Raw genomic sequence first — 17,988 nt, 5'->3', positions numbered from 1 at the left:
ATCTGGGGCCCGAAGGGTAGCAAATGGATCGACCACCTATATTATTGGGGTCGATTCATAGATGACTGCTTGATGATTTGGAGGGGTACCGTAGAAGAATTACATGAGTTTTTTGAACATCTGAATAGTAACCAAGTACATATGAAATTTACAACTGAGTTATGAAAGATTGATGTTTCTTGATGTGGAATTATTTATTAAAGATGATAAACTGTGTAGCAGGATGTACCGTAAAGCTACACATGCCCTACCTTCCACTTGCACTACACCCTGTCCAAGGAGGTACCTTGGTCGTACCTAAGGGGTGCCATACATGTAAGAAAAGGGAAGGTTAGGGACTGGCAAGTGGGTGCATTTGCCAGGTCAGCATGGCAGTTATACTGCCCGCACAGACACTGCAGTGGCAGGTCTAGGACATATTTGAACGACTACTGGTGTGGGTGGCACAATCAGTGTTGCAGGCCCACTAGTAGCATTTGATTTACAGGCCCTTGGCACACATAGTGCAAATTACTAAGGACTTACCATTAAATCAAATATAACCAGTGAAAGTCTAAATGGTATCCTTTGAACCATGGCAATGCATTTTGTCATCCCTCCCTTTGGCACTTGCATTGGACATGCCTGGAGTCGATAAATAACAGTAGGGGAAAGAAACAAATGACAAGTTTAAAAATGGCAAGGGCCCGTTTTCCTGTGGCATCAATTTGAGTCACGTGCTCACTTTTTTTTTCTTTCGAGTGAAACAAAAGATGCCTCATTTTGTTTAACATCTGTATTAAGGTAGGCCATCAATGCAGATGTCTCATAAACTCCAATTCCTCTGCTTTTATAAGCACTTGTTCAGAGGTTGATCAACTATCACCAGATCTTGTGTGGGGTTAAATGCATGTATAAGATATGGTTATGCAATACTGCTATGAGTAAACTCTGGGCTGTGGATCATAATCTTGGATTTAAAGAGTAACAAAATGGGAAGAATGGAATTCTGCCTACACAGTTATTGCCTGGGCAAAACTTTACTAACTAAGGGACTAATTTATACTTTGACAGATGATGCTCTATGATTCAGAATGCCAGTCTCTTGCCTGAAAACATTTGGTATCTGGGGGCTAAGGGGGCGGGTTGATGTGAATCAACTTACGTTGATCCTCTCTCTTCTGCGAGCCCAGAAACATATGAATCAGTGTTTCATGTTTGTCAGTTGGCTTGCTTCTGCTCCTGAGTTCTAACTTGAACTGAGCTTTGCTGCTGATATCGCTCCTTTGCAGCAGCTGCTCCAGAAGCTCTTGCTCTAAGGCGGATTAGAAAGCAGAGCAAAGTCTCAAACAGCCGTGGCGAGATGTTCATTAAACTGATCAATGGCATCGAACGTATACATTTTGTGATATTACCAGTAAGGAGACAACATCAACTGGATGTATGGAATGGGAGAAATACTGCTAAATCAGCAAGTGAACTCCTGTTTTATCTCTGGTAGTTCTGAAGGGAGATGACATGAACATCTACTATGAACTGCCCATCCCCACCCATTTGATAATCAGTAGATGAAATTGATAACCAGTTTGATTCTGGAAGCTAAGTTGTAATGCCCACCTACTTCTACAACATTACTAACTTTGTTCTCATATGGTCACTGCCTGGTCCCTATTGCTGGACGCCTTATGTTTCTCTCTTTCTATTGCTCTGCCTTTCGCAATGTAATACATTTGCTCCTGCTGGTTGACTGGATTGCCCCCTTCACATTTGCTAATGGTTAGGATTAATTCAATTGTAGTGTTAGGGCATCTCCACCTTTTTGCATAAGCATATGTTTGCCAACTTGCAGTCTCAGTAAGAACTTTGCTGTGAATGATGTTGGTCCTTGTTAGTACTCTTCCAGACTCCCAGCCCTTTTCAGTTTCAACAGCAGTGCTTTGTGAGGAAACACCCTGTTAGTTATTCACCATTCTGATCCTTATGTTCGAGGCCTCCTACGTGGCATCTTTCATCCAAAGCTGGAAGAGTATTTTAACATTTATATTTTAAAAATATCAAAGAATGTACAAGAGGCCCAATCCTCCAGATCGGAAACTTTCTGAAAACAAACGACAAGACCAGAAGATCAATCTCTATGACCCCCACACACCCAAACAATCACTATGGAAGATTTCAACCTCCAGCCTAGACAAATGTAAACATTTTATTGCAATAGTAAAACCAAATATATCCAGCACTAGACCTGAGGTTCATATCTGTGTTTAAGTAGTGGCTCATTTTGAACCCCCTAAAATGAAGTCCATAGCAGAGGCCGTCATTCAAGATGAACATTGGTGTAGTTTTGAGGGGTTGAACCAATGACCGTGATCTGCATTTCAGAGAAACGTGTTTAATCAGCTTCTACAGGTTTGGGAGGTTTCTCAAAATCATCTGGACCGCAACTATTAATTAGAATCTAAATAGCAACAAAAGGAGAGCTTTATACCAGATTCTCTCACCACCAGCTAGTTCTCCAGGGAAGGGAGAAGAGTCTGTGAAAGCCAGGTTCTGGGCAACCCTATTTCCATTTTGATAACCTATTCATATTGCAAGATGTTATCTAAACAACAATTATCAACAAAAACTCATTTGGTGCAAGGACAGCTTCCTCCTCAAGGGACTTATGCTCTTTGCTTGAGATTTACCTTTTTGCATGCTCTTCAGCTTTATTGTGAGGGTCTGTCTTTCTTTGGAAGATGCAACGAAGGCTTGTTAGAACTGTATCCTTACCACAATTGTCTCCCAACTGACTTAAAGTATAGTCTTTCCACAAGCACCACTTCCTGCCCTGAAATGCAGTGGACATTGACAAAGAATCCGTTCTGGAAGTGGAAGGCACAAATCGGTGTTGATAATTGAATGTACCTAACCTCTAGTGTTCTCTGATCCCATTTCATATTTCATTCTGTTTGTATTTGTTTTTATTTTTTTATGTTGAGATATTCATTCAAATGGATGATTGTCCATCAAAATGATGGGCTGGGAATTTGAACTCTGCACTTGCAGAGGCGATTGAATATCTTACTGTCCTGGATTTATGGTGAATCCGCATGTGTGGGATTTATACTGAATTTACCCATGTCTTGATCTTTTCTTGGTCTGTTGTGGTATTGTAGTTCACACAGGCGTAACTAAGATGAGGTCTAAACTCTTATCATACCAGTGTCTGTGTTTTCACTCTTTTACATTTTCCCTTAAGCGTGTAATATGCATAAGTCTTGGGTCTTCAACTGGACCATACTTAATGTAGCTTGCTCTGTATTGACCTAAAAAAATCAGAGGATTATTTGTTTACTAATACAACTCCAGACATTCATTAGGAGTCGTGTGAAATGCGGCAGAAGTGCTTTTTTGGGGTGAATTAGATTTAGACTTTGAGGGCCAGGTGGCACAACTGATGACCTTGCTTAAATCCACTGGCATGTAGGCATTTGCACCTCGCAAGGCTCGATCTAACGTTTTTGTTGACCAAGCATGCTTAATGGAATCTCCCGTCTCCCATACTCCATACAGATTTGAGATGTGCAGGGGAACCTACACAGAACTGAAGCAGCACAAGTGCGGGAACTTCAAATTCATGCAAACACTTTGAAAAGATCTTTCCCCAGAGTGAAATTTTCGCTATATTTTGTCAATTTGTGAAACCGCAAATAGTTCATGAATCCTCTCATCTGCTGCTAGAATTTTGATATCCTACCTGCGTATGGCTACCCTCATCACATGTTCTTGCCATAAATAGAGGTCTACTGAAGCTCCGTTGATTGATGTGTGGTAAAAAAGATTTGGCAATTGGCAGCCTTGGAAAAGAACACCGCTATCAAATACTTCACTGGATTCACCAGCATTTACAGCTTCTTCTTAATATCACCCGCAGAATACAGATATAATTGTTCTTGTATACATTTCTCTCTGCTGACAGGCTCATCTTTTGAATATGAAATATTGTTTGGTGTTTTGGTTGCAGATGGGGATTTTATTTTGCAGGTTGAGGTTTATAGTTCTACATTAGGCTTCTTTGTCAACTGGCCTCTTTTCGCATACTGAGGGAAGTGACATCACTTATTACATTATTCTGTATGGTAACTTTTAAGATAGCATGTGATGCTCTTTCGTTGTGTGCCTTAATAGCTAAACAAGTATGTAAAAATAGTTTTTTTATTTTTTGTATGTTGTCCTCATTTGCCTTGCCCCCCTTTCAGAATCGCCAACCACCTTGCGTGTCACCCATCGGAAGACATTCAGATCTTTACCATCTCTCGTATTAAGACACAAATTTAAATTACTGGCGGAAGGAGAATTCTAAAAATATGGAGGGAGGAGAGTAGAGTGCATACGCACTTTGGCTCTTGCTCCATCTCGGTGTTTGGAACCTGCCGGACCAACAGTATTTCGAAGGGGGCCCTTGTCCCTGGTACATGGAGTATACTATGCATAATCATTGGGCCCGGGGGGAAAAAAAACAACAAAAAACCCCGGGACTTTTATCTCCACTGAACCAACAAGTCCCAAAAAGCCAAGTTCCTTTTATTACCCGGTCTAGCAAGGTCCATCTTAGAGGTTACATATAACGATGTTAACCATCCCGAATGTGAAGGGGTCGTGTTCTCCACCCAAATTTTACAGATTTGCCTCCTGGCCAGCAAAATCGCATAGAACAAAAAGGACCTCGCCTGGCCGGTTATCCCTGCCTCGAAGCCAAAGATGATTAATGGCAACGTAAAAGACAACAAGATGTTTAGAATATAATCCAAAGTCCTTTTTACCTTGTCACAGAAACTTGCAACATAGGGGCAGACCATGAACATATGCACATCCGATGCTTTGCTATAGTTACATTTATTACACTTCTTTCCTGGGAGGAATTTAGAGAGTCTTAAGGGTGAAAGGTAGGCCTGATGTACCGTGAAGAGATGGTTTCGCCTAAGCCAGGCTGGTTTCACGATTTTATAAAGGAGGGTGAAAGAATTTACCCAAATCTCCTCACATGGGAACCCTATCTCTTCCCTCCACAATTCATCGGGAAGAAAAAGGTCTCCATCAGCTTCCTCCAACATACTCCAATACCATAGGGTCACCTCCTTACCCCCCTGGACGATCTATCGACTGCTGTTCCAGGCTACTGATCTTTCCCAATGGAACCCCTTTCCTACTCAACTCCCTGGCCCAGCTTTCCAGTTCTAGATATTTAAATTTAGAAAAGCCTGGGCCAACCAATTCACGTAATTCCTCCCAGGCCCTCAGCCTTCCTCCAGCCACTAACTCCCCCCATCTTACAAGCCCAGCATCTCTCACCGGAATAGACAGACTATCTTGTAAGCATAATGGTAACCCAGGGGTGTCCCATAGCGGTGCGTAATTAGAATAATAGGTCAGCCCTATTCTCTTCCTAATCTGAGACCAGGCTGAGACCAAGGATTATAAGATCTTTAATTAAACCGTTTTAAGAAACTTCTGGTCCCCAAATGTGAATAGGAATCTGTCAGTTGACAGGTCCGCTCCTATTAGCATGGCTTTAAACATCGTCCCCGAAGATGTGCCAACTGGTGTTTTTAAGAGCATTCTTGCATGGGACAACTGAAACGCCCATGCATAATACTGCAGGTCCGGCAAAGCAAGCCCCCCTTTCTCCCTCCTCCTCCTCAACTTTTTCCACGCTAGTCCGGTGGATTTATAATTCCATACAAAGGAGTTAATATCCCGCTGACTTTTATGCAGTAATTTGATATCAAAGGCCAGAGGGATGGTATTGAAAATAAAAATAAATTTAGGCAGGATAGACATCTTGATCAGGTTGACCCTTCCCAAGATTGTTAGTGGGAGGTGAGACCAAGATTTCATTAACTTCTTGCACTCATTATTTATACGCACCAGACTAATTTGAGCTATGTCCCTTATGTCTTGAACCACCCGTATGCCGAGGTACCTCATGGAGGTTGTCACCCCAAGATGTAAATTGAGGATATTCCACGCCATGATCTCTGTTTTGCTGGCGTTAATCTCGTACCCTGATATACGCCTGAACTCCTCCGCCCTCTTAATTACAACATGAAATGCTTTGTCTGGATCCGCGCTAAAGATAAGGATGTCGTCCGCATATAATGCGACCCGCCTCTCCCACTCCCCAAATTTAAACTATGGAATATTTTGATCTTCCCACAAAATCTGAGCGAAAGGTTCGATATACAGATCAAAAAGGAGGGGAGAGACCGGGCACCCCTGCCTTGTCCCCTCGTGATTTTAAAAGGTTCGGTCTGGACTCCATTTATCAAAAGCCTTGCAGATGGAGCGCTATACATCAGAGAAATGACACGACAAAAGCCCTCACCAAAGCCAAACTTCTTCATAACTGCCTCCAAGTATAGCCAATAGACCCTGTCAAAGGCTTTTGTCGCGTCTAGGGTGAGTGTGGCCAAGGGGAGGGAAAAGGTAGTGGCAATATCAATGGACCCAACCAAGTTATATGTTAATAAACCCCTTCTGATCTTCTTGTATGATTTCGCCAATTACAGCCCCTAATCTTGCAGACATAATAGACGCAAAGATCTTGTAATCGCTGTTTAAAAGAGAGATGGGTCTATAAGATCCGCAATCTGTTAAGTCCTTCCCTGGCTTGGGGATTAGAACAATAGTCGCCTCCCCCCAGGATTTTGAGGGGGCTTCCCCCTCCCTGAGAATTCTATTGAATAGGGCCGTCAAGGTTGGAATGACGGCATCCCCCAGGACTCGATATAGTTCACCAGGTAGTCCATCAGGACCAGCAGCCTTCCCTTTCTTTAATTGCCTGATGGCCTCACCCACCTCTGCTTCTGAAATGGTCATCTCCAAACAGTTTATCTGGACTGTTGAGAGAGTAGGCAGAGAAATGTTGCCTAACCATGTATCCCTTTTGGTCACGTCATTAATGGTATCCGGGGTATCCTCCCTATAGATCCCCTCGAAGAACTCAAAGAATGCTCGCCCTATCTCCTGCTTAGAGGTCCTTGCGATGGACTCTCCCTCCACTTTTATCTCTCTGATATAGTTCTTGGCTTGTTCCGCTTTAACTTTCCAAGCCAGTATCCGTCCTGCCGCCTCTCCAAATTCAAAGTGCGAGATCTTACTGGCCTCCCATCTCTTCATCACCCTTTCTTGAAGAATGTTCTCCAGCTGACTTTTCATTACTCCTAGTTGCTTTTGCTCCTCCAGGGACCCAATGGAGTCCCCCCAACTTGTTCTCAAAGAGCCTCATCTCAACCTCGGGCCTAATTATCATTTCCTGATATGTTTTCCGCCTGTAGAAGGCTCTGTTTGTGATACATCCTCTGAGAAAAGCTTTTACAGTTTCCCAGACTGTTGCTACTACTGCAGAGTCTAGGTTAATCTCCAGAAAAGATGTTGTTTCAGATACTAAGAAGCCCACTTCCTCCTCCTCCAACAATATAGTGCGATCAAATGACCAGGAATGATGTTTTGTCGTGGCTCTATGTTGAGACTAAACATTAAGGCTGAATGGTCTGACAGGTGAGACGGGAGATATTCAATGGTGGTTAGTATGTCTTTAAGGCTGTAACTAAATAAAGCATATTCTATTATTGATTTGTGTTTATATTTTAAATTCCGAACGGAGACGCCAAGTTTGTTGCCAGCTCTTTCCCGCCACAAATCTGCCAAGCCAAGTCGATTCATTGTTGCAATGAGGGTCTGTCTTGATTTGGAGGGTACATTGGGTCTGGAGCAAGGTTTTTTATCTAATTTGTGGTTGAGTACGATTGTAAAGTCACCCACCCAAACTGCAGGATCTAGTGAAGGGATCAGATGATTATTTATGGCCTCGAGGAAAGATGTATTGTCTGAATTGGGACCGTAATACCCAACCATTGTACAAATCCATCCATCCAGTGAGATTCTCAGCAGTAGCCATCTCCCGCTTTGGTCCTCCTTAGATTCCAGTATCTGGACTTTCACTGATTTTTTTAAAAATAAAGAGGATTCCTCTTATGTTAGCATTATGGTCCGTGCAGTAAAAACTGTCTATCCATCTATGTTTTTTCAGCAATCCATTAACCTCAGCCTTCAAGAGATGTGTCTCCTGCAACACAATGATCTGCGCGGGGGAGTCCCTAAGATATTGCATTATTCGATCTCTTCTGCTCCCCACGCGCAGGCCATTGACGTTCCAGGACAGGAACTGAACTGACATCAGCATTTAAATTTCCACCCCCCTTCCATATTCCTTCCTGACTAATGTTTTGAACAAAATTTGGGTAACTACCTTACTAGAAAACCAACCATTCTTGTGGAGAGCAACCTTTTGAGGACTTTTTATCATTTTCCCCCTCACCCCAACCCTTACCCCAACCCACCCCCCACCCCTGGAAAACCCACCCATACTTACTCCGACTAGATGTATAGCCGGATTTACGTCCACGACAACTCCCCCTCTCCACACCGCCTCCCACTGCTGGACCAAGCGGCTGACCAAAAATCCAACTGTCGGAAGACATTACCTTATCCTACCCCAGTGCTGAAGACAGAAAAGGCTCCCTATATCCCTCGTGCTTTAGTGACTTTTTACATTCTCATCTCCCCCTTTTTTTTTTCTTTCCCCACCCCCCCTCCCCCCCTCCTTAATAGGACCGCATTACGACCCTTAATACAAACATTTGTTGTCGGAGGGAATAACTGTATTACTCCTCTCCCCCTTTCTCTCGTGTTCCATGATTTTCTTTTGCCTAGTATTCGAGATCCCAAAATCAGCAAAGAAGGAGAGGGGAAAGAAGAAGGGATACATTAACCATACTTAGCCTGACACTCTGCTGCCTAAGATACTATCGATAAGAACAGGGTGGAGCAGAAAAAATTGAGGCCAGGAATTCTAAACTAAACCCCTCCCTGAGAGTGGATGTGAGTGTTAATGGATTCCAAAAGCTCATCGGCCTCTACTGGTGATCGAATGTTGTGCATTTTATTGTTGTACATCACGCGTAGGAACGCAGGGAACCGCATTTGCACCGTTGCCCCTAGAGACCTGAACTTGTCCATTCGCTGGCCTAGCTCCCACTGCCTGTCCAGAGTAGATTTAGACAAATCCGACCGTATATCGAAAGTGAAATCCGGACCCTTCAGTGATTTTACTTTTAACGCCAAATTCAGAATTTTCTCCTTCAGGAGGAAATTGCCCAAGATCTTTCTGGTTTTAGTTCTGCCTGGTTTTAAACGGAAGGGGTCACGATGAATCCGTTGAATGTCCTTATCAAGTTCCTCCACTGATTCCTGGAGGTCTAGAGAGTCCTTTAGTAACTTGATAACGAATGCCTCGACATCCCCCCCCCTCTTTACCCTCAGAGATTTTCAAAAGCCGAACGTTGTTTCTCCATGAGTAATTCTCCAATGATTCCACCCTCTCAAGCCGCAGGTTTTGAATTTTAGATTCGGCTATCTCAAGACTTGATTTCAATAGGCCCACTGCCCCTTCCAACTCCTCCGTTCTCTTACAAAGGCCATCCACCTTCCTCTCAAAAATCTCACATGAGGACCTTATGTCTTCCTGGTTAGCCTTGGAGACTGAGAAATCATTTCTTATCTCTTCCCTCATTGAAGTTATGGATGCCACCAGAGTTTCCAGTGTATTCCCGACACTGTTTCTACCAGTGCTTACCTCCTCTGCCTCCACATCCCCTTCAACTGTATTGCCAGCCCTCTCCAGCGCTATTAGTGCATTGTTTTGGGAGCCAGGGTCCCCATCAATTTCTGGTGTAGTGGGTGCATCCGCCACCCCGGGCGGAGTGGGTATGGTTATGGGTGCGACTGCTAATAATAGTGGATGTTGGCGATCGTAATTCAGCAGCTGGCAACAGGTCTAATATCTGGGGAAGCACCTTGAAAAAAGAACGCAGGGAGGGAGTAACCCTTGTCTTATTATTTCTCCCCCTGCCCCTGGCTTTCACCCCCTTCTGGGTAACTTCGGTCCCCCCTCCTGTACATGCCTCCTTCGCCAAACCTGCAGTACTAGCACCCCCTGCTAATTTGCCCAAGCTTTCTCCTTCATTATTAGTGCATTCTGGGATTTGCTGTTTTTTTCCAGCTTTCTGATTTTTGCTCTGTTTTCTTAGACCTTGGGGTTTGAGAGACTGCTTAGGGATTTGTTTCTTACTAGTAATTTTGGAGTTAGTGGCAACAACACTGGGACCAGACTCCCCCACCGCCCCCTCCACCTTACTTCTGGTGTCCTGAATCAGCTCCGCTCTTCCCAAAACTCTGGAGGACTCCGTCTTCTGTGAAGACAAATCCGGTGTGCACGAGTAGGGCACTTTCAGCGAGCCAGCAGCAGCCCCTCTGGCACCGCCTAGGCTGCTCGTTAGGAGCCCCCGGGCCGCCGCTCTCCGGCTGCGCCTGAGCTCCACGACTGCCCGACTCCAGTGGGGCAGAGAGACAGGAGGGGGACGGCGTAGCGCCGAAAACAAACACATCCGCGGGGAGCCTAGCAGGTAAGCGTCCGGCAGGCAATGCAATACAATGCGCGTGTGATATCGAGAAATAGCGTGGAGAAACTAAGCTTTCTTCACATCCAAGGGGATTGCGCCTTCACTATTCCATCTCGGGGCAAAAAAGGCCGTCTGGGACCAGCAGCGGGCGGTGTAACGGAGAGCTGCCTGGACACGTGCACCACTCTAGCCAGTGGCCGCCATGTTCTCCCGATTCACGGTATCTGTTCTCTCCCTTTGCATGTCTGAATCTTCGTGAAAATAGTTGGTGAATGATAAACAATACTATCAGCTATCTTATAGGAAGGTTTTTGACTGAGCGTTTTGGTGACTGTGAGGGACAAGGTACCAGTAACCCCAATTTTCTAGGCAACAAAACTGTCATCTTTCTGCATGTGCCCTAGTAGGGTAATGTACAACTGGTGTGATCATTCTTGATACTTTTGTATTCCATGCCAGGCTAATGTTACTATGAGGTGATGACCTCAATTACCCCTTACCCATCCCCTTTCCACAGCATGACACTGTTTCCTACTTTCTGCCTCTCAGCCCCTGCCATCGCCTCATACACTCCGCCTGTCTTTAAAAGAGGACTTTCCCTCTTAGGGTATCCATCTGTGATTCATGCTTTCACAAATTTAGACCTCATACAGTAATTACCATCCTTTTGAAATTCATTGCATCATCTCCTCTTAATGAAGCAAACCTATATCCTTTCAGCAATTTGCGCTGCTGTGAACCCTTACCAGGAAAACAAAGAGAAAATGCCAGTACTGATTGCAAGAATTAATTTAACAAATGTTAGAACACAAGACCTGAAACAAGATTCAAGACTGGAAGCTGATTAGTAGCTTTTATTATTTTGTTCAATTTGATCAAAAACGGCTGTATTTGGGAACAGTGAACAATCTTACATGCTAGGTACAAGAATAATAAGGGGGATCTTTCATTATATCAACCATATCACAATCATACAACATTCAACCATTCAGGAACACAGGGGGGAACAAAAACGTGGGTAATATATTACAGTGAACAATATTTACAGTGAGCAAACAAGCACAGGAATGCTGGAACAAGACCACAGTCTGCGAAGTCTCTTTAGAGGATATTTCTTAAGACGTTATTTATACAAACAGTACATTCTTTACACAAATTCAAAATATTCACAGTTTGTGTTGGATGAAGGAAAAATGGACAAAGTAATGTACAGGGAAAGGTGACAAGCAACACGATTCAAATGAACTTATCACCCAAGCAGACTGTGTGTGGTGATGGACCTACGCGTTTCGAATCCTACTGGTCTACAAGGATTCTCGTCAGGGCCTTTATTTTTATCTGGAGAAGGAAAAAAGAAAAAAAGAAGATTTTTATAAAAAATACAGAGTGTGCTTTCAGTTGATCAACCTCAGAAACCTCACTCAGATTGCACCCCCTCCTTCACAGCTTACCACGATGGTGAAATTACATCCAGATGTTAATTTTTACAGCATCATGGCTTAGGGGAACAAATTGTACCTAAAAATGAACAAGGCAGATTAGGGTTATCTACAGGACTTAGTGAGGGTGGCTAGTAGACGGAAAACTTGGAATGCTTTGTGTAAATTTTACCTGCCTTAATAGTCGAAGAGAATGCTTATACTAAAGGCAAAAATCACTTGGAAGACGAGGAAGATACCTGTAAAGCAGTGGACATGTGTACAGTCAGGGCAGACTTCTTACAAATGCAGCGTCAACATTTTGCGTCAAAAAAAGGGGGTTTAGGCAAGCAGCCACAATCCTTACCTACTCTTCTTAAGCCTTTTTCTTGGAGTGCAGCCGCCGTTTAATTTAAAAATTAAGTCGAGGCGCGTCGTCTATAAAAAAGAAATTGAGCAAGGGCTTAAGAAGAAAGTTGCAACCTCAAGGTAGTTGCATAACAGAATGTAACTTCTGGAGATTCTTACCACGGAGGCCAGATATACAAAGTGGCAATTGGTGTAGCCGTCGCTTTAACTCAAATAATTTGAAGAACCTACGAGAAAACCGACAAGGCGCTCGTCAATAACACTAAACGTATTACCCGCCACTGTTTACACAATGCTCGGTAAACGCTACGCGGCTTACCGTAGTTAAATTGTGAAGGGCGTGGTCAGCCAGACACGGCTTACTGATTGCATATAATTCAAAGGCCCTGCAACAATGTAACATTTCCAAAGTTAACTGACCGATAAGACGGATGAGGCAAAACATTTTTAAAAACAAGATTATTAATTGTATTACCGTCTAAGCGGCACTGCACGTTTCGGGCATGCTGTAGAAAAAGCGGAAGGTAGAAGTTAGTTCTACAGCAGTCAGAAGTGACTGACTAGCAAACCGGGGCAAGCGCTTCAGTATTACTTACATTTGAAGCTTTACTCGAGGACCTCAAACGACGGCGTGGCGGAGGGGCTGCACTCTGGCGGAAACGCCTTAGCTGGCTGAGCTGCCAAGCGTCCGCCCATATATACGGGCTGGTAATTAGTCTACACCCACTGTGGTTTCCAGGTGATCGGTTAGGAAAACCAGGACTGGATTGGTGGGTCCAAAAAGGCTTACAATAGTCTGATATACCAAATGGATTTTGCAGGCATAACAGGGGAGAATGAAAGTGAAGCGGAACTGCTTATAATTTGAATATTTCACTTAATTCATTCAACCCAGACACCGCGGTGTCAAATTTAACTATTAGTAGAGCTTCCCGTTTTGACAAAGCAAGGTTTTGATCGCCACCACGTGGATTTTTTTCCACTTTGGAGATTACAGTCCATTTGAGGTCACTTACAACGTGTTGCATCCGCGTCCAGTGGAGCACCAAAGGGGCGTTTTCAACCCTCCTTTTGATTCTCGATTTGTGTTGCGAGATCCGTTGCCGGATCTCTTGATTGGTTTTACCTATATACAGTAGGCGACAAGGGCATGTAATGCCATAGACAACAAACTTGCTTTTACAGTTACTGAAGGATTCATGTTTCCAGAAAATTCCGTTATGCTGGAACAGTGAGCCCTCAATCGAGGATTCACAGCACAGACAGGTACCACATTTGTGGTGTCCAAGGACGGGGGGCATCCCCATCATTTGGCGTAACGTAACTGGTTTAGGTGCTGGCATTGCGGCTCGGACTATATAGTTGGCAATGTTGTTTTCCTTTTTGAAGGCAAAAAGAGGCATGTCAACAAGGCTTTCATCCAAGTCTTTCACTAAATGCCAATTTTGCTTTATGACTTTTTTCAGATGGTTGGCATTAGGGCAATATGTGGTGACACAAACCTGTCGTTTTAATTCCGGCTTAGTCTTGCGTTCTAAGGTGGTCTCACGTGGTGTCCATTGTGCTCTCCTCATACAGCTCTTCACAAGTTTCTTAGGATACCCCCTCTCACACAATTTAGATGTTAATTTTGCTGAATGTGTTTGAAAATCTTCCTTAAAGGTGCAGTTCCTGCGGACTCGCAGGAACTGCCCGTAAGGGAGATTTTCTTTGAGGTTCCTGGGATGATTGCTTGAAAACAAAAGAGACTTGTTTCTATCAGTGGGCTTGCTGTATAGGGTTGTAGCCAGTTTCCCTTCAGATGGGAAGACTTCCACGTCTAGAAATGCAATCCTTCTAGTTGAACTGGCAATACTGAATTTTATGTCAGCAGTTCTGTTATTCAACCATTGGTGGAACTGGTCAAGAGTATCACTGTCGCCCGTCCAAGTCATAAAGACATCATCAATAAACCGGAGCCATGCTCCGATGTATTGAGAGAAAGGGTTGTTTTGGTAGATGTACGCCTCTTCATACATTGCCATAAATAGTACCGCTAATTCTGGTGCGAAGGGGCAGCCCATGGCTACCCCTTTGACTTGGTAGTAGTATTCTCCATTAAAGCAGAAATAATTCTTCTGTAAGGCGAACGCTGCCAAGTCGACAATGAATTTGGTGGGCACCTGAGTTGGTCTAGGTCTGGAATCAAGATAGTGTGTAAGTACTGCTATCGCCTCATCTTGAGGGATCTGCGTGTATAAAGCAGTTACATCCAAAGTAACTAGTCTGTCTCTGTTTTCACAGAACTCAATGTTTTCTAGTTTGTTGATAAAATCTGTTGTATCCTGAAGGTAGGATTTTACACTGGTCATAAATTCTTTCAAAAAACAGTCTACATATTTTGCTGCTGGCTCTAGCACAGAACCACATCCAGCAACGATGGGTCTGCCGGGGGGATGGTCAGGGTCTTTGTGAACCTTTGGCAATACGTAAAACATCGTCTTTGTGAACCTTTGGCAATACGTAAAACATCGTCTTTGTGAACCTTTGGCAATACGTAAAACATCGTCTTTGTGAACCTTTGGCAATACGTAAAACATCGTCTTTGTGAACCTTTGGCAATACGTAAAACATCGCAAAATGTTGATGCTGCATTTGTAAGAAGTCTGCCCTGACTGTACACATGTCCACTGCTTTACAGGTATCTTCCTCGTCTTCCAAGTGATTTTTGCCTTTAGTATAAGCATTCTCTTCGACTATTAAGGCAGGTAAAATTTACACAAAGCATTCCAAGTTTTCCGTCTACTAGCCACCCTCACTAAGTCCTGTAGATAACCCTAATCTGCCTTGTTCATTTTTAGGTACAATTTGTTCCCCTAAGCCATGATGCTGTAAAAATTAACATCTGGATGTAATTTCACCATCGTGGTAAGCTGTGAAGGAGGGGGTGCAATCTGAGTGAGGTTTCTGAGGTTGATCAACTGAAAGCACACTCTGTATTTTTTATAAAAATCTTCTTTTTTTCTTTTTTCCTTCTCCAGATAAAAATAAAGGCCCTGACGAGAATCCTTGTAGACCAGTAGGATTCGAAACGCGTAGACCCATCACCACTCACAGTCTGCTTGGGTGATAAGTTCATTTGAATCGTGTTGCTTGTCACCTTTCCCTGTACATTACTTTGTCCATTTTTCCTTCATCCAACACAAACTGTGAATATTTTGAATTTGTGTAAAGAATGTACTGTTTGTATAAATAACGTCTTAAGAAATATCCTCTAAAGAGACTTCGCAGACTGTGGTCTTGTTCCAGCATTCCTGTGCTTGTTTGCTCACTGTAAATATTGTTCACTGTAATATATTACCCACGTTTTTGTTCCCCCCTGTGTTCCTGAATGGTTGAATGTTGTATGATTGTGATATGGTTGATATAATGAAAGATCCCCCTTATTATTCTTGTACCTAGCATGTAAGATTGTTCACTGTTCCCAAATACAGCCGTTTTTGATCAAATTGAACAAAATAATAAAAGCTACTAATCAGCTTCCAGTCTTGAATCTTGTTTCAGGTCTTGTGTTCTAACATTTGTTAAATTAATTCTTGCAATCAGTACTGGCATTTTCTCTTTGTTTTCCTGATATTGGCTCAGCCATACTGATTAGAGCCACCCCTTTGTAGTTCTTTGGTGAACCCTTACAGCACAGAGTGTTACCGTCATCCTATTCACCTCAAACCTGGGGCGGTACTCATGGAATTTCCTTACCAGATGTTTTGACTAGTAACACCAATTGTGAGTTAACATTCATGTTCTAGACCAACACTGGGCATGGCCTGTTTCACCGGTCTGTCATGTACTTATTAGAAGATTGGTTAATCTAATTTAGTGAGGATTCAGGCTCCTAGAGAATATATATAAAATATATATAAAAAGAAACCCCTCTTTCCAAATAAGTGACTTATTGTTCTTCAGAGCCTTAAAAAGAGGGGGGCTTCACCCCACCTCCTTGTGCTATTTCTGTCAGTGAGCCTCACTCAGTTTAGTGCTCTCTAACTCTTTTAGTAGAACTAGATGGTTGCTATTTATCCTTCCAATAAAGAACATCTGACCTCTGAAACAAGCCACTTTACTCTACCTGGGATATAAATAAGGTCTGTCCATTAGCCCAATTACACACTGCAAGGCTACTCTACTTTGTCTTCTGTTGTGAAACCTTGTAACATATTGAATTAAAATGACAAAATACAAAACCTTAATGATCTGTGTCTTTTGGTTTGGGCATATTTAAAAGTTTAAGTTTCTATGTTACGTTGCTAGAAAGAAACAACTGGTCATGTATTGTTTGTTCTCTCTCCAGATCCAGCACTACAAAGCAAACAAAGTCCAAAAAGAAAACATCAAATCTTAAAGCAAAAGAAGAGTATGAAAGAATACAAGCTGATCGTGCCAAGAAAAAAGAGGTGAGTTTGAATTAGTCAAGCAACATACTGTGGTTTTAGAAACTATTCAGTTAGTATTTTTACAATGTTAGTATTTACAATCCCTCATTTATATTCATAACTGTATACCATACATTTTGCACCCAGATAGCAAATACCAAAAACTGCCACATCCCTCTAAAATGCACACACATTCCACCAACAGAACAAACATGACAACCCATGCTCATCAACACAAGCATTATAGTACTCTGTGCACCAAACATCTCAGACCTCATCACACAACACAACTTGAATCTACTCTTCATCACAGAGACTTTGCTCATGCCACATTCACACACAACCTCTTCTCCAAAGTTTACGACACTCAACATGTAGATCATACGAGGATGACATGACATAAACTGTCTCTGCTCCTTAAGAGATCCACCAACCTCCATGTTGTTCAAGTAGCTCTACTTCTACTTCTCTTTCTCATCCTACTGGATGACTGCCCACCAATGTACAATTGAAAACACAATCCTCCAGACCAAAAACCTTCGGTACGTCCCCTTGCCCCTTTTTAACATGATTAACACCTCGCTCAATCAAGTTTCCTTACCAGATTTGTACAAGACGCATCCTTTGCCTGCTAATAGCCCTCACCAAGGACTTGGATGATCCCACCAACTACTACACAATTGCCTGCCGTTTGGCTGAAAAATATAATCAAAGTAGTCCTGTGAGTGAGAAATTGGACTGTTGGTTGAATGGGGTGTTTGACACCTGTTGAAGCATCCACAATCTCTGCTAGGGTGAACCACAAAAGTCACAAAATTAACCTGTGCTTAACCTTCTGGAACCTTGACGCAAAAGCAGTCACTAGGAGGCAATGTATAACACACGAAACACAGGGGGTCTACTAGCTAAATTCTAAAGCTGCACTGTCAATACCGAGTCCTCAGGATCTCGGAGTGTATATATCACTTAGAGACAGGGTATTTCAGAAAAAGAGAAAGGGGTGGACAATGTACAAAGTATTTATGCAGCACACAAAAAGTAATAAAGTGAAAACAAAAAACAAAAAAAATCCCACACCTATTTAGAGAAATAGAGTAAAATGTAATACATTATTTGACATGAAAATGACAAGAATCCAGTTGTTAGAACCAGAGTTATAAATTTCTAAAGCTTTTAATAAAATGTAGCCCATAAAAGATCAAAGTTCCAACCGTAGACCACGGTGGCCAGACCAAGCATATTGCGGCCCCAAGACCGCAACGCCACCGCCAGGGATCTCTGATCTCTGGGATATGCAGCGGTGCAATG

General features: G+C 42.9%; 1 protein-coding gene across 1 annotated transcript in view; it reads left to right on the top strand.

Moving 5' to 3' along the window:
- CCDC59 (coiled-coil domain containing 59) overlaps window positions 1-17,988 on the top strand; it is a 125,704-nt gene that overhangs the window by 32,874 nt on the left and 74,842 nt on the right. The window contains exon 3 of the mRNA XM_086919626.1: window positions 16,599-16,701. Coding sequence (XP_086775752.1) covers window positions 16,599-16,701 — 103 coding nt within the window. The remainder of the gene's footprint in view (window positions 1-16,598; window positions 16,702-17,988) is intronic.

This window comes from Lissotriton vulgaris, chromosome 1_1 (assembly GCF_964263255.1).
Source record: "Lissotriton vulgaris chromosome 1_1, aLisVul1.2, whole genome shotgun sequence".
NCBI classification, from domain to species: domain Eukaryota; kingdom Metazoa; phylum Chordata; class Amphibia; order Caudata; family Salamandridae; genus Lissotriton; species Lissotriton vulgaris.
Note: the sequence above shows the minus strand (reverse complement) of the source record. Positions and strands in the feature narration are given on the sequence as shown.